General features: G+C 37.3%; 2 protein-coding genes across 2 annotated transcripts; one reads left to right on the top strand and one right to left on the bottom strand.

The window, feature by feature from the left end:
- Positions 1-180: 180 nt before the first annotated feature.
- On the bottom strand, positions 181-9,773 carry mthfr (methylenetetrahydrofolate reductase (NAD(P)H)). The gene is made up of 12 exons (XM_043247716.1): positions 9,650-9,773; positions 8,144-8,387; positions 6,907-7,145; positions 6,215-6,325; positions 5,876-6,069; positions 4,545-4,795; positions 4,030-4,164; positions 3,756-3,936; positions 3,169-3,351; positions 1,798-1,899; positions 1,599-1,718; positions 181-1,466 (listed from the first exon to the last, which is right to left on the bottom strand). Exons 2-12 carry the CDS (start codon positions 8,380-8,382, stop codon positions 1,248-1,250), a joined length of 1,974 nt encoding a protein of 657 aa, XP_043103651.1. The 5' UTR covers positions 8,383-8,387; positions 9,650-9,773; the 3' UTR covers positions 181-1,247.
- A 741-nt stretch (positions 9,774-10,514) lies between these two features.
- clcn6 (chloride channel 6) lies at positions 10,515-22,093 on the top strand. Its single transcript, XM_043246035.1, has 23 exons — positions 10,515-10,624; positions 11,306-11,365; positions 11,457-11,522; positions 11,607-11,672; positions 12,225-12,291; positions 12,370-12,476; positions 12,733-12,859; positions 12,971-13,038; positions 13,221-13,279; positions 13,676-13,808; positions 13,922-14,035; positions 14,798-14,964; positions 15,061-15,175; positions 15,991-16,120; positions 16,684-16,837; positions 16,950-17,106; positions 17,317-17,423; positions 17,615-17,801; positions 18,770-18,927; positions 19,378-19,534; positions 20,654-20,761; positions 20,967-21,092; positions 21,927-22,093. The coding sequence occupies exons 1-23, from the start codon at positions 10,550-10,552 to the stop codon at positions 22,005-22,007; spliced, it is 2,589 nt and encodes an 862-aa protein (XP_043101970.1). The 5' UTR covers positions 10,515-10,549; the 3' UTR covers positions 22,008-22,093.
- Positions 22,094-22,583: the final 490 nt, after the last annotated feature.

Raw genomic sequence — 22,583 nt, 5'->3', positions numbered from 1 at the left:
GTAACTTCAGCCCTTCAGTTTTAACGTAACATCTGCTGATGGCAGCGCACCAATCCTTCACCATTATCAACCGCAGCGCGTCCAACAGAGGCATGGACTTTGAGATTTAGGTGAACTCCAAATATAAATCTCATGTGAGTCACGAGCAAACAAATAATTCTGCGGTGATAAAGAACGTGGTCATGTTAGCACAGGGGGTGAGCGCATGTTTATTCAGCTTTCTATTGCTAGCAGAACAGAAATGATCAGAAAAAATATATATATTCAAACGTTTAGATTCATAATGGCAAATTTCTACACACACACACACACATAAAAACACTCACTTCCAATTCGCATTCCTGTAACATGAAAAAAACAATGGTGAATTATTTACTTATCGTGGTAGTATTTATTTTTACAGCAATAATCATCAAAAATAAAACATTGAGGTGCATTAAGGTAACAAGAATTTAGATCGAATATGCTCGGAAAAATGGCAAATGTTTCAAAATCGTTAAAAGGACAATTCACCCAAAAATGATTGAACTGCATTGAGTCACCTCATGTTGTTCCAAATCCTTCTGCATTTTTTGCATGCATGTTTGAGCTTATGTTTGCCTACGTGTTTATGTGCATAGATCAACGTAAATAAATAAAATTAAATCTGTTCATCATACCTCAAAGGCTTGGATTGCACCTTTTTTTGTAAAATGTCTTTATGTACTTTTGGAATCGATCAACAAAAAAAACAATAAAAATGTCTCAATTTGGGCTTTGGAGATAAATGTAAGTTATGAACATTTTCATTTCTGGGTAGAATATCCCTTTTTTGTCTTGATTTTGGAGGAAAATATGACCTGTTTGACATACAGTAGCATGTGACATGTTTTCATAGAACTCACCTATAAGTCAAATACAGTAAGCAATAATACTGTATTTGATTTTGTCTCCACACGTTTGACCTGGTTACATAAGTGACAATCATATACCGAACATATGCGATATCCAAAATACTGTCTATAAATAGTTAAAAATGTAGGATAAAAACATAAGAAAATGGCGACCGAAACTGCAAACACAAGTCCCTTTAAAGATCAACTCGAATCATCTTCTGTAGTGCTACATTTGTCAAGATGTTTTCCCTGTACATTGGGAGCAAGGATGAATTAAGCTAACGGACTAAAAACACTGTCGTTATAAGTACTCAGTATGTGCGTCCAGATGTTTCAATAGCAGCGCGGGCAGTCATTGAGAGTTCCTTGAAACTAAGATTCACTTCCCTCATCCTGAGTTTCTCGAGGGGAGTCAAGGAGCGCGAACATGTCTTCGATCACCTGCCACAGGCAGCTGTCGAGCGGGAAATCGTTGTCCACCAGGTTGACGAGGAAGTAGTTGTCGTGGATGTACTGAATGATCATGCGCGATGGCGACTCGTCCTCGTACAGCTTCGCCCACTGTTCAATCCACAGCGCAAAAGCCTCGTCCTGTGGGAGCGGACAGAACCCAGGAGTCTAGTTTATCTTTTACTATCACCGTTTCCATGCACGTTTTAAAGTTTGCACTGCTTAGTGGTTGCTAGGGTGTTCGAGGTGGTTACTAAGTGGAAAAAGCATTACCTTCCAGTACATGAAGCTGACTGGATCCACGACGGTGGGCTGAACGATCTCTCTGCCAGGGAATATGCCCCACGTCACAGCGTTGGGCTGCATATCATGGGCATTTGTAATGTTCCTGCCCTAAAACAATTGTTTTCATAACGTCAATATAAAAACCGGATATCACTTGATGTAAACTTGCTCTTGAACTAGCGCTTACCTGAACGTTGACTATATGGTAGTTCACACGAGGTTCGTATTTCTTCAGCACTTGCAGAAGTGCAGTAACATTTTCGCTGGATGTGAAAAACTCCAGGTAAGACTGTTGATTTCAAAAGATAAAAATAGCGATTGTGAAGGAATCATTTTTGAAAGTAAGCCAATTCCAAATAAACCTAGAAGATAATAAACCCCAAAATAAACCAGCAAATGACCAAGTGCACAGTTCCCACGGTTATCTAGTTATCACAAGAATAACTAGATCTGATGTTGTCTTTGAATTTACTGACAGAATTATAGTAGCAGTTTTATTCATTATTCATTAATATACTGTTTGGCTAGAATTAGTTTTGTATATTTTCTATTTTCATTTAATTTCTTTAATTTTAAGTTTGAATTTATTTTTAATTATATTACTGAAGAAAACGAAAATTGTTTTTTTTTTGGCAGTTTAACATTTATTAGGTTTGTTTCGATTTTTTTTAATAGATTTAGTTGTATTTAACCAAACTGCAAAAGTTAAGTTGCTAAGTTAAATTCGTGTTTTTCCGAGCCTTTATGACTGGAACAAAGATTAAGACTGGAAAAAAGATTATCACAGTTGCCGTCCAAAAAGAACAAGAGAAATAAAATTAGTCCATATGATTTCTCTGCTCCATTCAAAGTCCACCGAAGTCATATGATGGCTTTGTATGAGGAATCAAATGAGAAAAATGCACATTTAAACCTGATTCACTGCATGTTTGATCAGTGACAAACATCTCTGCTTTATATCACAGGAGTTTACATTTGTTAAATATTGTTAATATATTTATTGTTAATATTTTTTTATCTATTTGCCATTTTTTACCAGTGAAAATGTAAATTGTTTTTTGTTTTTGAAACATAATAACTGAAATAATACATTTTATTCTTTTTACAGTTAATGTTTATAAAACTATTGCAAGTGATAATAACATTATTTTATAGCTTTAGCTGTATTTTTAGTTAATATGATAAAAGTGATTACAATTTTTGTTTCCGTCAAGATTTGAATGCAAAGCATGACATTTTAAAGCTTAAACTTTTGGAGCGGAAATGATAACTTTCAGCATTAAGACTTCAAACAGTGGTTGACCGATATTGTTTTTTTGACATCCCATGCCAATATTTTGGAAAGCAGGGTGGTTAGTGGCTGTTATAAAGCTGATATAATTGTATATATTTTAATTCATTAAAAAAAAAAATTTAAAAATTAAAAATATTGTACTTTCTAATACCATTGTATGGCGATTCTTGCAAATATCTTAGTTTCAACTGAATGATATAACGGATGGATTTTCATTTTCAAATGATCTAGTCTTACACCACCGTTGAATACGTTTGTGCTGACCTTTTGAAAGACATATCCTCCCGCAGGGCCCCAGCCCACAATGGGGTCAGATGAGGGTTTGCCGTTAATGTTGGGTTGAGAGTTAATGGTCAGAACCCCTCTGCGGTTCACCTTCTCCAGCTCATCCTTCAGCAGGTTGGTCTCCGGAGCTAGAGGATCGTCGTTCCACGGTAGACACATGACCTATGGAGAGCAGCAGGATAGGAATCATTGGAGTAGCTACGTGGAAATGCCTTTTTCATAAGGAATTAAAAGGACAGTTCTTCTAAAATTGACACACCCTCAAGTTGTACGAGATTCTTTCTTGAACATAAAACAAGATATTTTGACTGTTTCTGGTCCCCTTTAACTTTGAGGGTGAATAAACTGTCCCGAAATGTTTATCTTAAGGGTGAACTATCCCTTTAAAAATTTGTACAAACCATGCTCCTTCGTGACAAGTTCTTCCTTGTCTTGGCTTGTTTAGACTTGTCGCTGTGCACTATATTTGTGTATTACTTGATGTTCCTTGGCATGAAGCAATTGTGCCTGTGTAAACGCACCTACCACAGTGAACTATGATACTGATATAGGCCTTACGATTCTACCTTGTGTCCACTGCGGTTGGTTTGGCCGGTGATGTAGTTGGTGAAGACTTCATAAACACTCTCCTCGTTCATTAGTTCCTCACCCCACATCTGCAGGAGTGCCTCTTTCGGAGATTTACTCTTCAGGTAGAACAGGTAGTAGTCTGTCAGCTCGCCAAAGGCTGGTGAGGAGGAGTTACCCCTGACGAGATGGCAGACATACAGCATTGCTAAACTTTTTGGCCTCGCACCATGCACACAGAAGGTCAGACAAGAAATATTTCAATGCATGTACCATCTTCCGTTGGGAAAGTCATCCCAGTCTTGCGTTCTATAGATGTAGCTTTTGGGTCGGGAAGCCCAAAAGATTGGCCTGACGTCTTCTACCTTGCGCTTCGGATGAGCGCTGATGGCCCAGGGTAGAGGTCGCCTAAAAGTAAAAAGATTAATGCAAAGAGGTGACTTATGAATCCTGTCAAAATAACTTCCTGGCCATATTTTACCTTTAAGTTTTCTCAAATTCCCATTACTATAATGAAAGCCTTTTAAATAATAACCAATATATATATAAATTCCACGTTATACTGTAAATTCCATCTTGATGTCTGGATTCCAACACAGAAATCCTAGGGCCCCATTATATAAAAGCTATACAGAATTCAAATACAGTGGTTTAACAAGAGCCTTCACTGTAATGCACAGTCTCTATTTCCTTGTTAACCAATAGCATAACATCTTTCAAGTCGGCATGTGCATCAGGAATGTATTTCCTTTCATAAAGAACAGGAGCAGATTAACACGCTCACTCACCGGGGATCCTCTGCCCATAAGCCCAGCTGTCTGAGAACTTCCATGGTGGCCACCTCTCTGTTAAGTGTGTAAAAGTGCAGGCCAGGGACCTCTCCGCTGGCCAGAAGAACCTTACACATCTCCACCGCCTGCGTGATGCCGTAGTTGCGAATGGCAGCATCGTTGTCCTTGATGGGTTCAATCACCTGCTTGATCTCCTCTGGCACTTCCAGTTTGGAGAGTTTGACCAGCTGCCGGAGTGAGTGATACCCCTGCGCAAACAATGGAGATTCAAACTTTGAAGAATGAAAAGAGAGAATCAATATACATTTTTCTGAACGGCACACTGAAATCAAAGAGAAGTTCAGTGACATCTAAACTTCCTCCATACTATTTCCAAACATTCATTTTGCCATAAATTGTAATAACCCAGTGAGATTTTTAGCTGACGACAGCCAATGCTTCACAGAGATCTGATCATCATCAGCAGACTCCATCCACAAGAACTTGCCAATGTCTCCAAGAAGCTTTAGGAAACCTACCGGCAAAGCTACAGTACTGTTAGTTTTAGGTATTTGTGTAAAAATGAGGATGCTGTCAAAAACAATAGAGTCACAAATAGAGTTGTCTCTTTATCAATTAACTTCTATTGACTTAATTTAATGAACATTTGGTGTGACCATCCTTTGCATTTAAAGTAGCTTTTACCCTCAGTGCACTTGAGCATAGTTTTAATTGCAACAAGTCTGAATGATAATATTATTCTCAAATTAAATCCAACAGAGAGGAAAATGAAAATTATTGCTTAAATTTTGACATAAGGTTTCTCACACGAGGCTACTTTAGACCGGCGACTGAGTGAGAATTTATACTACAAAACACGTAATATTACAAGTCTTCTTATAGGTGAATGATACATAAAGTAATCCAACAGCTTTGCATTCGACCCTCCACCAACGCCGTAACCCCCAACCTAATTTTTTTGTTCATGGTCAAAAATGAGTAATTTTCAGGTAAAAGTAAACCCTCTCTAGGTCAAAATGACCGAAACACAACATATGGGTCAAAAAGTAGCTCACAGATAAACAGTAGTCTTATCTGACAACACTACTTGAACTATATGACCTTTGTTTGTACTCAAATGTATTGCAATAAAAATGATTAATGAATCACAACATTGTATAAATCCCAAGACAACCCATTATGATGTTCGACATGGTACATTAAAAGTGGACCTTAATTGGTCTTTTGCAATGATACGACATCATATGTTTGGTTGATTAGATCATTGGATGGCATCCACATCTCTGAGGTGCTGTGATTGGTTAGTAACTGTTCACGCATTCATGTACCTGAATGGGGAATATTCCGGGGAGAATGGGGCAGGTGATGCCAATGGCCCGGCAGTCTTTGACAAATTTGAGGAAGGTTTCTGCCCTGAAGAAGAGCTGGGTGACGATGAAGTGCGCACCAGCATCTACTTTCTCCTTCAGGTACCTGAGGTCATCCTCGTAGCTCTCCGCCTCTGGGTGGCCCGTCGGGTAACCTATCATTACATTTGTGATGGGTTTGAGCCGGTGAATTTAAGATTTGCAAGAGCAAACAGATTCTACATCAGTGTAAGCCTATTTTTTGTCAACTTTATCCAAATAGCAATTTGGCAAACACGATAACCTGCTTTTCTTTCTCACCTGCAACGCAGATATCGAAGTAATCATCGAATTCACAGCGAATGTGCTTGACCAGATCTGTAGCATAGTTAAAACCGCCATCTTCCTCCACCCAGTCTTCCCCAATAGGATCTGCAGAAAAAAAGGATTCTCTGTTATGGTGGATGGACTGATTTTAATGTAAAAAATTAAAATTAATTTTAATCTATTTAAAAACAGACCATTTTACCTTTTTATGTGACCCTGTACCACAAAACCAGTCTTAAAGGGTTACACCACCCCAAAATTAAAGTTTGTCTTTAATCAGTCAATGGGACAGTCACAAGTCTCCCGGTTCTCATCCAAAATATCTTCAATTGAGCTCCAAAAGATCAACAAAGCTTTTACGGATTAGGAATAGCATGAGGGTTAAAGACAAAATTTTCATTTTAGGGTGTAGTAACCCTTTAGGTGTACATTTTTGGACTGGATAAATAAGCTTACTATTGATGTATGATTTGTTAGGATAGGACAATATTTGTCCGACAATGCAACTATGTGCTACTCGAGGCTGGGTTTATGCTCCAGGGTCACACAAATTACAGTAAAACTCTAGTTTCACAAGTGTTAAAGGTCAGTCACTTATGAGGAACCCTGGCTATTAGGATGCTGCCGTAGAAAGGTGTAAAATAAAGCCTTTGGAAAATGTGCGTCAGATCATTCCCTGATCATACCTCCTCTCAAGGCCATGATATTCTTTAGCCCTAGCCGCTTGGCTTTACTCAAATGGTCTGTTATTTTCTCCTTTGTCTGATTGCAGCATGTCAAATGCAGGACGCTCTCCAGGCCACAGTAATTGACTGCTGTGCTTGCTATCATCATGGAAGATGTTTCTTTATCCGAGCCCGGATCTCCAGCCGGATGCCAAGTGACATCAATGAAAAGAGGACCTCCAGAACCCATCCGGTCAAATCTAACACATAAAGAACAAATGTGAACAATAATGGGCAATGTTACAAAGTTATTTTACCTCTTAGGCTGCTTGTTTACGTCCAACCCTCTTATAATAGGATTCACACAGCTTTTAATGTTAGGGAAGGCTATTTCGGAAAGGCTAGCAATAACAAGCTAGCTATGAAAGCATAAGATCCCATACATACAGTGACAGGTCGGACAGCCAATCACAATCCTCTAACCACAGGTATATTATCGGACAAACATTTTATGCTCCTATGCCTTCCACAGATTATATAAACGCATATGGATTCATTAAGACCCATTAACTTAGTGACTGCTATGAGGATGTGAAGAGACTTTTAACCAGCATAACAAAATATACTCATGAATCAAATCCCCTACTCTGCCTGAATATTATCAGAACATCTGCCAGATTCTTTAGAGAAGTTGGAGAATCAGGTTATCACTCTTTAAAATGGCTCTGTTTGATAATATTTAAATCACTGATTTGTCTGACCCTGGCAGAGGATCATCTTCATCTTGGTGCTCTAACTGCCCATGTTTTATGATCATGACACCACCTTCTTTAGCATTTTAGCTGCAAACCGAGGTTTGCTGTCACTTTTGCTACAGAACCGTTTTCTTTTGATTTTCACCCAAAATAAACAACCCACAACAGGGACGTCAATCTAAGCTCCTGAAGAGGCACAGTCCTAAATATTTAGTTCCAACACGCAGCTTTGAAATAAGCCTGAATGACCTGTTTAGCTGGATCTGGTGGAATTAATTAAGGCTGAAGCTAAATCTGCCAAGGCTGTGGCCCTCCAGAAGCTCATTTTAACACACTGACCTAGACAATATAGACAAAAGGATAAATAAAAGATAAATCACAACTCCTATTACAAACCTATGCAAAAACGTATATGTTTTTTTTTTTTTTTTTTTTTTTTTTGGGAAATACGATTTATGTGAGATTCAACAAATTACACACTAAAGCAATTTCTTCTTGCCCACCTGGAGATAAGATTGACCGCTCCAGACGCTGTGCGAGGTGGGAAGAACTCCAGCGAGAACCAGCGGTCCCCAGACTCAATCCGCCTCTTCATCTTGTCCCGCAGCCGGTCGGTGCGGTCAGCGTCCAGCACCGGGGTCGAGCACCTGGAGCTCTCTTTGGAGCTCTCTCCACTGTTACTGACCCCGCTGGAGTCGCTCTTAGAGGACTGCCAACCTGTGTCTGCTCTTTGGTTCACCATGTTTCCTGTGTCCAGGGTTGAAAATACATTACAATATTATTACAATATTCATTACAATATGAACACATGAGGCTAGACCGTCACCAAACTAACTGTACAGGAAACTAGGGATATTTTTTTAATTGAGTCGTCTCCACAATGGCAAATTGTTGAATTAAATTATTTCAAAAAGTATTCTTGTTACTAAAATTATAGCTGAGCCGCTGAAATTTGGAAGGACACAAGGGTGAATAATTAATGACTGAATTTTCATTTTTCATTCTACTACTTATTCAGTCACTTTTATTAATATAGCTTGTATCAAAAAACTGACAGTATCAAATAGGAGAATACAATTATAGGTATGTATAATGTCAAGTATGAACTATTTGTTATTAAATGCAGAGACGGTCTCTGTAATCAAATCGATGATAATCGCTAGAAATTAAGGATTCAACTATAATCCTGCAAAAAACATTTTTTATGCATTTACGAATACATTTTATATAAAGATGCCAGCGCTCTGTTCATATAATAAGTGCAGATGCAATGACCATGTCACAGTAGAAATGTCAGTCCCACTGAATTGTGGGATACATTATCCAGAACAGCATGTTCTCATACTGTGCCCATGCCATTTGAATATATAAACTGTGTAAAATTATGAAACATTATTTTAGTGGCATAAAACATTAGATGATTAATATATTTTAGCTAATATACTTTAAGACAGCATTATTTAAATTGAATATTTATTACTGACAGCGAAAATAATTAGCACTAATTGCCAATCATCCTAATGCTCCTGAATGAAACTTAATATTGCGATCAGGTCTTTTTTCAAATACGATACAAGTGTTACACCAAAAGTAAGTTATTGATTACTCCCGATCTCGCCATAAATGATTGTAAAAGTCCATGAACATATCGTAAAGTGAATTGGAGTACCTTGAAATAGCTCTATGAATAAATAATATTTTTATTATCACGACGATCACGCATTAATACTTGCGAGTTCATAATGTGCCTACTTCACAAGAAAGACACGTTCATTCAAAAGAATGTTGCTTTTAAGAATAATATTTTTAACAGACAATCAATGCATGCAACAAATAGTGACAAATGTATACGGCATGATAACTTTTTAGTGATTTTGCATCTTTTAATATTTCCATAGCTCAGGACATGCGGTTCCGCGTGACTGCACCGGTCCCTCTAATTAACCGAACCGAAACCGAAACGGTCACGTCGACCCTTTAAAAGTATAAAAACGCCTTTCCTCCATTACCTTCAGCCTTTTCCCAATCCTCCAGGAGTTAAGAGAGGAGAGCGCAGTCCCAGGGCGGCGCTGTACCCGAGCTCTGCTAAACAGCGTGTGCGGACAGCATGGACGACAAAGAGGCTGGTGTGCTATGGGCCACTCCCCCTTCACTCCGACCACGCCCCTCGCCGCCAAAGGACTTTCCCATTGGATGCAGCGTCTGTCATCGTGTGTGATGTAAACACACCACATGGAGTGATTAATAATTAATTAGCCTACACTCGCGTAAATCCACACAAAAAGAAAAGAAAAGTTAATACATCTATCCAAACTGTTTTCTTTCATTTGAAGCCTTTAGTTTAATCTCACATGATATATTTGTCATACAAATATCTGGGGGACTCCACACGTACGCACTCCCATCCCCCACAGCGGCCCATTGTAAAAGCAACTTCGAAATGATATATTAACTCATAATTAAAGAATGAACGTCATAGTTATGACGTGAAAAGTCGAAATTGTGACAACATTTTGAAATAATGAAATAAAGTCATAATCAGGAGATAAAAAAAGATAAATTGGCACTTGTCATAATTTGGACCTTTTGTTTTATATCTCTGATGGGTTTTGTAGTTCTTTTAAATTTCATGTTACCCGATTTGATAAAGCTGATTTTTTGCGAAAATTAGCTTTATCACTTGTATGCATATCATAGATTAGTGGGTTGCATACAAAGACTACAGAAATATTCCCCTGAAAGGGACTTTGGTTGCATAGCATACTAGTACGTGCGGATTTTGCGTTGAAAAGGCGCAGCTGCTACGCGCTTGAATTAAGCGCGTCTGCGTTAAATCTGCGCAGCCGGTGCTCGCTTGAATACCGCAGCTGCCCTGTGTGATGGTCATGTGATCAGGCGTGTTGCTGAAGATGGCGTGCTGTGGAGGCTGCTTGTGTTGTCAATGCTGCTGCAATGAAGGCGAAACAAGAACACCAGAGGAGCTGGTATAAAACACGTTATTTGTCTTATATGTTTCCCAACGTAAAACGCCTTGTTGAGTGAAAAGTGCGTTCATTCTGGTGCTGTAAAGTATGCTTCAGCTGTTGTTCTCCACCCAAATGATCTGTAAACAACCTAATGTGAATTGCCAAGTGTAACATCAACAATCAAAACCTGCCGTGAGCAGTAAAACTCAACAAGCTACTCAACTCGTATGCATTATCAATGAACGTGAAAGCGTAACTGTTTCTGAATCTGTTGTGCTCCCTATCTAGTCGACATTGTTGGTCACCTTTGGCCAGTGAAGCAGCTTTGGACACTATATCATTAGGGCGTCATGCAGTTTGGTTATTGTATCACTAATTGTCTAAAGCTCACCAGGCTATGAGAGACACAACCTGTATTTCTTGATATCATCAACCTGGTTTAATTCTGTTAATGTGTTCTTTATGGTTGTGAAGAAGTGCTTATATCGTAGACAAAGCGATGGCATCAATGCATTATGTCAGAAATGAGCTCAGAAACCATCAATCCATTGTTCAGAGTCAATACAGGCCATCTGTTTATTTTGAAGACTGAGGTCCCAGCCTGGGAAACCAAAGAAAACCAGAAGGAAACCATTAGATTAGGGTTTTACATTTTCAGAACGTGGTAACCTGATTTTATTGATGCTTTTTGCTTGTTAGACAATACTGGGTGAAACCAGAGAAGATGAAGACGAAATATTGCCCAGAAAAGACTATGAGGTTAGTGAATAATGGATGCAATGGATTGATATGTTTTTTTTTTTTTTTATATGAACACTGCATGCCTAATGTTTTAAATTAATGTTTTTAGAGTTTGGATTATGACCGATGCATTAATGAGCCATTCCTGGAGGTTTTGGAGGGGTTGGATAATAAGGTAAATGCGTATTGTCTTCATTTCTAATATTCATATGATGTCAAGTCCCTGTTTAGCAAGTGCATTATCTAATTTCTCTTACAGAAAGCAAGAAAGTATGAAGCGATAAAGTGGATTTTAGTTTTTGCAATTGGCGTATCAACAGGACTGGTAAGTTTAAGTACTCACTACTTGATTTTCCTCAAATCAAATGTCACTAGGATATAATAAGATAACCATATGAGAAAAAAAGAACAAATGTTTTGATTTTCAGATCTTATAGGTTACAATAAATTGAGTTTGAAGTCACTTTTATATTAATTCTCAGTACCTGGCATTTCTCATGGAAACATTTTGTCGACAATATCAACATTTGTTATTCTTTTGAGATTATTTAGTACATCTAATACATACAAACGCCTACAGATATATTTAACATTTATTTTTAAATCTATTTGCTATACAAACATATTTCGTCTTCCCAAAAATAATTATTTCTATAATTGTGTGGTAATTCTAGAATCGCATAAATGCAATTAAGCCTTTTTGCTAACACATATTTTTTTGTTTTTGTTTAATTAAATTTTGGTGGTGAAATGTTGGTCATTTGTTTTTAAATTTCACCTCCATACAATTTCTGTGATCTAATAAAATAACGATTTCTGATTTATTATTATCATTTATTTATTTATTTATTTATTTATTTATTTATTTATTTTTCAGACTGGCCTGTTTGTTGATTTCTTCGTTCGGCTCTTCACTCAGCTGAAGTTAAAAGTGGTTGCACAGTGTATCCTTTACAGCCAGTCGCGCGTTGTGTTTTGGTTTGCTTAATTTTGCCGAGTGAAGTCCTTGACGTGTGTGCCAGCTGTGGAAGAATGCAGTGAAAACGGCTGTCTAGCTCTCTCCTTACTGGAGCTGCTTTCCCTCAACATGATGTTTGTATTCATTTCCAGCGTTCTGGTGCTCATTGAGGTGAGAACATCTCGGGCTAATATGTTCAGAAATAAAGTCATTGCGCACAACACCAGAGGGAAGAACCTAATATTTACGCATTTAAAAATGAATGCTCGGCAGTGCATATATTTAACGCAAACACATTTTAATATTTATGTTTGTGTAGGTCTGAGATGATTAAACGTAGAATTTATTTAATACGTGTAAAGAAAAGCCAAATTTCTAATTGCGCGGTGGTTTGTGTAGCATACGGTCTGTTTCTTCTGCGTTGTAGCCTGTTGCAGCCGGGTCTGGAATCCCAGAAATTAAAAGTTACCTGAACGGAGTAAAGATTCCCGGCATTGTGCGGCTGAGAACCTTCATATGTAAGGTCACAGGAGTCCTGTTCGCTGTTGCTGGAGGTAATGATGACGAAAATAGTTATTCTGGTAGCATAAGTAAACTTAAAATTGAAGTTGTTGTTGTTTTTTCGGCATCTGTTCCATGCATATTAAGTATCGTTTGTGTTTCAGGATTGTTTGTGGGTAAAGAGGGACCGATGATTCACAGTGGAGCGATCGTAGGAGCAGGACTTCCTCAGGTACTCCTCCTACTTCAGCCAAACAATAAACCAAGCACTGATTGTAATCGTTAACCATTATCCTATTCAAAATTGCTGAGATTATACTTTAGATGGTTAATGATTTTGCGTTCTGATTGTAACCGGGGCGATCCGTTTATGCTTTATCTTTCTTATAAAAGCATGCTTGTCTCTCTGGTTAGTTTCAGAGCATCACCTTCAAGAAGATCCGCTTTCACTTTCCCTATTTCCGCAGCGACAGGTGAGCCCTGCAACACAACTAGCGATCAATCGTTCATTACGTTGCACAGAACGAATCTAAAACGGCAGTCAGACCTAATTTACTTAGTATTCAACAAGGTCTATATGTGCTAGGGATTGATATTTATGTTATGAATCAGTTATTAATGAACAAATAAGCCTAAACCTTCAGCCGAGGCTAAAACATCATATCATAAAAACTTACTTTAAAAAAAAAAAGAATGATTCTGATGTTATTGCCCATCTTTAGTGTATCCTGCTCTATTTATTTAAATATGAGCTAACTATTTCATAAGTACTAATGCAAAATGCATTATTGAAACAAGCACGGTATGACCAGGAATTTGTAGTAAGGAACTTTTAGCGTTTTGCTAATGATATTTTTGTTGGTGTTTAGGGACAAGAGGGATTTTGTGTCTGCGGGGGCAGCGGCCGGAGTGGCGGCTGCCTTCGGGGCACCCATAGGAGGCACACTCTTCAGTCTGGAGGAGGGGTCATCCTTCTGGAACCAGGCCCTCACGTGGAAAGTGGTATGTGGATATCCATGTGCCGTAAGGTTTTGGTCGTGTAATTTCAGTCTGTGCTGGAAATGTTCAGTTTATAATGATCTCTCTTCTCTCTCCGTCTCTCTTGTGTCTTAAAGTTGTTCTGCTCCATGTCTGCCACTTTTACGCTCAACTTCTTTCGTTCTGGGATCAACTTCAATAAATGGGGGTCGTTCCAGCTGCCTGGCCTGCTCAACTTTGGAGAGTTTAAGGTAAAAAAAAAAGTTACAGAAATATACCAAAGCCCTTTATCACATGCATTCATGTTGTGTTGATGCAATGTCCTCTTAAATTCATTTCATGACCTTATTTTTTTATTTATTCATTAGCAGATGCCTTTTATCCAAATTAACTTGCAAATGAGAATAATTAATAGATAATAATTAAAGAAGCAATTAAACAAACGGAAGGAGAACAGTATGAAAGTGCTTTGACAAGTCTTAGTAGAATCGTTAGGAGATGCTCGGTGATAAAATAGAAATAATCCTGCCTTGTCCTCACTTGCATCATTTTGTTTCATTTCATGTCATTTTCATTTAATCATTTACATATAGTGAAAGTTTTTAATTATTAAAGTGAAAATAGAAAAAACTGAATAAAATGCTTCTCATGTAAAGAATTCCTTATGATATTCAGAAAAAAAGACAAAAAAAAAAATTATAAAATATATAAATAAAATAAAATATATATATATATATATATAATATATATAATATATATATATATATATATATATATATATATATATATATATATATATATATATATATATATATATATATATATATATATATATATAATTAGCTAATGTTGTTCACATTCCAGTGATAAGTTAGTGAAAATTATTTGTTCGTTTTTTAATATCATCTTGACTTTCACAAGTGACCGGTTGTGGAGACTGAATGGAATTACTGGAAAACCAAATCAGTCAGATATGTGGTGTCAACTGCCTTTTTTTTTTTTGCTTTCTGCAGTGTGCAGACGGAGATAAGACCTGTCATTTGTGGACGGCAGTAGATTTGGCGTTTTTTGTGTTGATGGGGGTGGCAGGAGGTTTGCTCGGCGCCCTCTTCAACTGCATCAACAAACGGCTTGCAAAATACCGCATGAGGAATGTTCACCCCAAAGCAAGATTCATCAGGTACCCAAGAAAGGTCTTGACTGTATTGAACAAAACTGCTCCAAACAGCTGGAGAATTGAGCTGCTCAGATAGCTGAGTTGGTGTTGCATTGGCAGGGTGCTGGAGAGTCTGCTGGTGTGTATGGTCACCACGCTGGTGATCTTCGTGGCGTCGGTGACTCTGGGGGAGTGTCGAGATTTAGCATCCGCTAATAACAACACATCAACACAGGTCCGTGTCAGACCATTCTCTCTTTTAACTTCAGTCTTTCTTTCTTTCTTTCTTTGTTTGTTTCTTTCTTTTACTGCTATATTTCTCAGTTTCTCTTCTTTGCTGGGCTTTTTATATATGATTTGTATGCGCAAGGCTGCATTTATTTGTACAGGGTTTTTTATTTATTTTTTTTTAATTTAGTTAACAATTTAGTTAATTTAGTTACGTTTAGTGTTTAATAATTATTTTCAAATTGTTTTATAATTTAGCATTTTTTTTTTTTTGAATAGCTAGACAGCTAAACATTTTGGCTATTTAATGTATTCAGTGGAGTAAAATATTGGCAAAATATATGGGGGAAAATGTGAAAACCCTCATTTGGTATTCAGCCTTCGTGCAGAGTTTCATCTTGTTCGGCTTTGGGCCAAGAACTTTAATTTTTGGTGCGTCCCTTATCGTAAGTATAACCAACTGAGATGAAATAAGAGTAGAAGCTTTTTACAGTCCTGTAACTTATGCACATACTATGTACTTTATTATAGTGTTAATAACTAGTTAATAACAAAGTACTAAGCATGAACCTACTCCATCTACTTAAAAAAGTGCCGTTAATATAAGTACACATGTAAGTTCACATACTGTAAGATAAAGTGCAACCATAATAACAGTAGCAAGCTATTCAGATGCTCATAAATGGGATATACGCATGTAAATAGGTATCCTGGTCCACACTGCAGCTTTAAAATTAAAGCTTGCCATCTTGAGAAAGTTGTACTTTTTGTGTGCAGTATGCAAATGCAGTACTGTTTTTTTTTTTTTTTTTTTTTGTCTAGGGGTCTGTAAATGAAGAGGTGAATTTAACTTTACGACACTTCTTCTGCTACAACAACACGTACAATGACATGGCGACCCTGTTCTTCAACCCTCAAGAGGTGGCAATCCACCAGCTCTTCCACCAAAATGGTAATAAAATTACATTCGGCAATATACCGTTTACGTGTTAATTCACATCACAGCGTGATTTGCTTTTGTTGCTTTTTGCCCCCCATCAGAGTCTTCATAGTTGTTTCAGAATATGTAGCTTTGACTTACTTCACTTGGTCATTTTCTCCACATTAGATCTGTGTTAGAGCCAATGTTATATATTGCGGTCTATACTGAGATCAGTAAGTTTGGAAACATCATGCATGTATAAGTTTGTTAAACAGCGGATTTTCTTCGAATTTCAAATACACTCTGCTGTACAAAAGTCTTTCATGTGTTTTTTTTCCCCTAAGGAAATATCTCAAAGTCCCTAATTAATTAAAATTTTCATTACTGCTCTGGTCTTTGGTGTTGCGTGATCCTTCTGAAATCACTCTTGAGGAGCATAAGAGACTTTTCTGAAAAGAGAAAAAAAACGCACTGTACCTTTTTGATTTTGTGCTCTACAGAAATCGTTTCTGAGAAGCGCATGTCACTGTACCTCTTTATTTTCTAATCTTTTTCTGTCTCTTTCTTTCTCTTTAATCTGGTTTTATCGACAGCTACCTTCAGTCCCGTCACCCTCTCGCTGTTCTTTGTGCTGTATTTTTTTCTGAGCTGCTGGACATACGGCGTGTCCGTCCCCAGTGGTCTGTTTGTCCCGTCTCTCCTCTGTGGAGCTTCACTTGGGCGCCTAGTGGCCAATGTCCTAAAGATGTAAGATTTATGAACTCTTAAGAACTGCCAGTGTCAAGACGCGCATTTATCATCTTACGCGTCGCAATTTCTCAGCCTGCGCTTATGTTATATTTAATGTATGTGATTGCAGTAACTTCCACATGCAGATATATTCGGGGACCTTTGCTTTAATCGGAGCAGCTGCCTTTCTAGGAGGTGTGGTCAGAATGACCATCAGCCTGACGGTCATCTTAATTGAATCCACCAATGAGATCACATACGGACTTCCCATTATGATAACGCTGATGGTAGGAAAACAAATTCGCAAAACAAGTTCCGATGTGTTGGAAGTCGTCATCTAGGATGTTTTTCTAATAATGACTACAAGTGATTTTAATTAGTGCTGGTCAGTGATTTTAATCAAGATTAATTGCATCCCAAATATTTTTATTTTAATTGAATTTTATTATAAAAAAAAACCAAACAAAGAAAAACTGACTGGCACTGTGTTTTTTCAGGTGGCCAAGTGGACAGGAGATTTTTTTAATAAGGGAATATATGATATTCATATTCATCTAAAGGGAGTCCCGCTGTTGGAGTGGGAAACGGAGGTCGAGATGGACAAGTGAGGTCATTTTATTATATGTGTCACAGTTTGTGACCCAGAAGTATTTAAATATTACGTTTAAAAATGTCTCGGTTTCATAGCATTATTTGTCATCTAATGCTATTGGCTAATGCAGTTTAATTGTCCAAATACTGTAGTTCTTCAATTTATTAGTTTTTACCCCTAATTTCTCTTGATCTGTGTTTTAGATTAACGGCTAGTGACATCATGGAGCCCAACCTGACATACGTGTATCCTCACACCCGTATCCAGTCTCTGGTCAGCATCCTGAGGACCACAGTCTATCACTCTTTCCCCGTCGTCACCGAGAACAGAGATAACGAGAAGGAGTTTATGAAGGGCAATATCCTCATAAGCAACAACATCAAATTTAAGGTACAACGTGACGACACCAGCAGTATTGAACTACAGCTTTTCGACCACAAGATGGGGCAAATGGTCTTCTGTTTTTAAATGTAGCGCAGAAATCATTTTATTTAAAGTTTATGGAGTGGTGAAATATCACTTGATTTTTACTTTTTTTTTACTTTTAATGGTGGATGATAAAAATGACTATGCCAAAGTAAAGAGCTGAGCCTTAAAATATTTTTTTGCTTTTAATATTTTACTTCATATAAGTATAACAGCGTTTATGTCAGTATTTCCTATTTTAAGTTATGGCAACAATGACTGAAAAAGCACAAAATCAGCATGTGAGCTTTGCTAGAACATTCGTTTTCCTTGTTGCTCCCTTTTTTTTTTAATTTTTCGCCATTTCACATTTTAATAACGGCCCCGAGTATGTCTTCAAAGTGGAGTTCCTGTGCAAAATTCATCTCTGCATGTTTTTCTTTTAAACATACATTTTCATTAATGCATAATAATGCTCACTACCTCCTCAAATAAAGCTTAGTCCGCTTTCCACTTTCAAAATCCAACCTCATCCGAATGGGTTCATCGAGTCCTACGTTTTCGTGTTAATATTAAGTGTGACTTTGGAAATGTTCACCTTATACAGAAGGCTCAGATTATTGACAGTAAATGCTGTCAAATAGTGACAAATAGACTTATTAATCTTTCCTAGTATTAATTGATGCTTGCTTGTAATGGATAAACTATGTTCATTTGACTTTAAAATGTAAAAAGTTAACGTGCTGGAAAAAATAAACCGATGTTAACCTATTAGTAAAAATTCAGCACTTAACATCAGCCCGGATGAATAAATGCTGCAAAATGATTGTTCGTTGTTAGTTAATGCTACTTATTGCGACGCTGTTAACAAATTTGAGCCTTATAGATGATACGTCTTTCTGTTTCCGTGTCCAAAAAAAGACCCAGTTTCTCTGCCGTTTCCTCTCCTTCAGAAAAGCAGCGTGTTGACGCGTGCCGGGGAGCAGAGGCGGAGGTGCCAGTCCATGAAATCGTACCCGTCAAGTGAGCTGCGCAACGTGTGTGACGAGCAGACTGCTGTGGAGCCGGCTGAGGAAGGCCAGGACATCCTTCAGCAGATGCTGGAGAGGAGGTCAGTCAGTGAACTTTGACCCACATGCAGCGTATATTATCACACAAATATTTACTTGGAAAGTCAGAGGTTCCTTACAACAACAGAAAAACGGTTAGGGCTGTAGCGATTAACGCCTCGTGCATTGTACGATTCACAGTCAGTTTCCCAATCATAGTGAACATTCCTGTCCCCTTGTTAGTGGAGACTTGAGGGGGCGGAGCAAGTGCGGGTCATTTAGTCGGAGTTGAAGTTTATGTCATTTCTGTCAATCAAATAGATTTCCTGTTATCTCTCAGCTAATCAAAAAAATTAAACCTGTTAATAAGGCATTTGGGGGGCAAATAAAGATAATGATGATGATAATAATAAAGACAAGTTAGCCAAATATTAAATATTGTAAATCTAGATCATATGTCGCTGACTTTTTTTTTGAATGAATGTCTGGTGTGTTTCTGTCGTCATTGTCAGACACGTGCCGTACCCAAACCTGTACCCGGACCAGTCTCCCAGTGAGGAGTGGACGATGGAGGAGAGGTTCCGGCCGCTCACCTTCCACGGGCTCATCCTGCGCTCACAGCTCGTCAACCTGCTCATCCGCGGCGTCTGCTACGCTGAAAACCAGTCGGTCAGACCCCTCCTCCTTCATTCTGCTCTCTTCCTCCCTTTTGTTTGCTCTCTTCCTGTCTCATCGCCTTTTCTCATGCCTTTTATTTCCCACCTCGATTTTCCTAATCTTACTCTATTAGTCTTTTCAAAGGCGATCAGATCATCTCTTATGGTTATATCCCTTATGGCCCTGCTAACTAATGTTCTAACGTATTTCCACCGGTTAAATCAAGTCCGGAGCGCTTCATTATTTCTTGCTTGATATTCTGCTTCATGTAGAAATGTTACATTGCTATGAACGTTGTTATAATTATTATTATTACTGTTAGTTTTCTTGTTTTTTGTTTTTTTTTCATATTTATTATGTTAAATCCACTAAAATTGTCCAAAAACTGTATTTTTAGGTAATGTTATTAAAATATAAGGCTACTTAAGTGTACTGTTTCTTAAGTTTACTTAAGTGTGTTATTTATCAAGTGCACATTGGTGTAATGTCCAGTGTTGACTAAATACTAAAGTGCATGTCAAGCAGTGTTGAGTAAGTTACTTTCAAAAAGTAATTAATTAGAATTACTAATTACAACATCAATATTGCATTTAAATAATTTTACCAATTACTCCGTCTGAAGTAATTTTGTTGCTTAAAAAGTAATGTAATATTCAAATTGCTTTATAAATTCTATATTAAATTGAGATAAATTCCGAGTTATTCCTCACAGCAGGTCTTCTTTCAAAAACGATGAAAATTAGCTTCATCTTGTTTTTTGGTTTAGCAATGTTTTTTTTTTTATCACCCCCTTTAGTATCATATGGATTACATAACTAAAAAATGTTTTTCAATTTTAATATAAACCCTAGACCAAACCCAGACCAAAAAAAAACTATAATTAAAAAAACTATATTAAATTATAATTAAATTGTGTAATATAAAATGCATGTAATATAAATTGAAACAATAATATATTTTCATTTAATTCCAAATAAAATGCAATTAAGACTCTGCTTGTTTGTGTGTTAAAATAATTACTCTTTTTAAAAGAATGCTTAAGTGTAGTATTTTTTTTTATTTTATTTTTTTTTCCCACAAGTGTCCGTTTAGCTGCTCTAAAAGCGTCTCTCTTTCCCCTGCCCTCCGTAGAGTGCCTCGCAGCCACGGCTCTCCCATTCAGAGATGACTGAGGATTACCCACGATTCCCTGACATCCACGATCTTGACCTGGCCCTTCTCAATCCGCGCATGATTGTGGTAAAGTCCTCTGACCTATCAGACTCCTTCAGGGAATCACAGCAGTTCATAAACCAGTGCTCTGTATTCAGATATCTAGGATGTGTGTATAATGGCTGTTAATTGGTGTTAATTGTAAGTGCTCTTGTTGTAAAGTGAGTCTTGCTGTGATGAGTTTGTTCAGCGGTCTCTCTCAGACACTAATTTTTTTTTTCCTCTTAATCAGGATGTGACACCTTACATGAACTCCTGTCCATATACAGTCTCTCCAAATACACGCGTGTCCCAAGTATTTAATCTGTTTAGGACCATGGGACTTCGACATGTACCTGTGGTCAATGCGGTGGGAGAGGTACGTCTGAAACACAAACATCTAAACATGTTGTTAGAAATATAGAAGTTCATTTCTGGGTCTTCCAATTTTTGTCTTTATTTATACTTTTGAGGAAAAGTTTACACAAAAATACAAATTTTCATCTTTTATTATTTGGGGCTGTGATTTATTTAGTTATTTTTAATTATTTATTTATTTATTTATTTATTGTTTGGTTTTTTTTGGGGCAGATAGTGAAGCAGTTAGGTTTTCAATTATTATTTTTTGTCGCAAATTTAGAATGATTTGATTCTTATTTACTGTGAAATCTGATTAGATTTCATATAATAATTAGATTTCTGTATTTGAAAGTGCACTGGTAGAATGTAAATGCTTCTTGCAATGTACGGTGTTGTAATAGTTAAACTTAAAATAAACCCATGAAATAAAAAAGAAAAAAGGTACTTTAAAATAAAATAAACCTTTCCTAAAATAAAAGTATTCATTTTAAAAAATGCATTAAAAAATCTTTTTTTACCTTTCATTTCAGCCAAGGCTACATTTCTCGTTTTATGTTGTATTAAAATAATGTAAGCTAGAACTGAAAAAAATAATAAAGCGATATACAGCTATATATTAAAAACAAACATTTTACAAAATTACTACAATGCTAAAAATTTAAAAGAATCCAAAATGTTAATACAAACGTATATTTTATCTCAGTGATACTAAAGTAAGCCTGCTTTTATGCAAGAAATTGCATTGTTAAAATATTAATTGTGATTTTTTTTTTCTTTGCATTGTACATTCTTCATTCTTCTTAACTGAAACAATTAATTCTATAATAATTAATCTCTTTCTTTCTTTCTTCAGATCGTGGGCATAATCACCAGACATAATCTAACCCATGAGTTTTTAGTTGCTAAACTCCGACAGCATTACATCACAATCTAAGACTCCGTCTGCGATCAAGCAGCTAAACGTGAATGATGGCGTCCTCGAGGCGAGAAGAGCCTGAACCCCTGTATCAGGTCTCACCCCAAAGCCATTCCTAGTATCTGCGTGGGCCGCTACGGTTTGCTACCTGACCCTTCTGCGCGCGCACAGACACACACACACACACAGACACACACACACACACACACACACACACACACACACACACACACACACACACGCTCTCCTCATGCTAGCACTGATTCAGGTGAGGACCCGTTCATCGGCGCCACCTGTGCTTTTTCAACCTCACTGTAGCACTTTTCATTTTGTCTCTCAGAGTCTCTCTATATGTTTTAATAGTGCTCACCGTTTCAGTGTATTTCTGAACGTTTGCCTTTGCACAAAGACTGATGTAATCCCCACAGTCCCTGGTGTTGAAAGGAGAAATGTTATGAGAACTGTACAGAAACATGCCTGACCATCACCCTTAAATCAAAAGGAAGAACTATTTCTGCTTATTTTTTTTTTTTATTCGAAGAAAGAGCATTTTAGGACCATTAAGACTGAATGCATGCCATTAGTTTCATTGCA

This window comes from Puntigrus tetrazona, chromosome 8 (assembly GCF_018831695.1).
Source record: "Puntigrus tetrazona isolate hp1 chromosome 8, ASM1883169v1, whole genome shotgun sequence".
Taxonomy (NCBI): Eukaryota; Metazoa; Chordata; class Actinopteri; order Cypriniformes; family Cyprinidae; genus Puntigrus; species Puntigrus tetrazona.
This window is presented reverse-complemented; position numbering and strand designations above follow the sequence as displayed.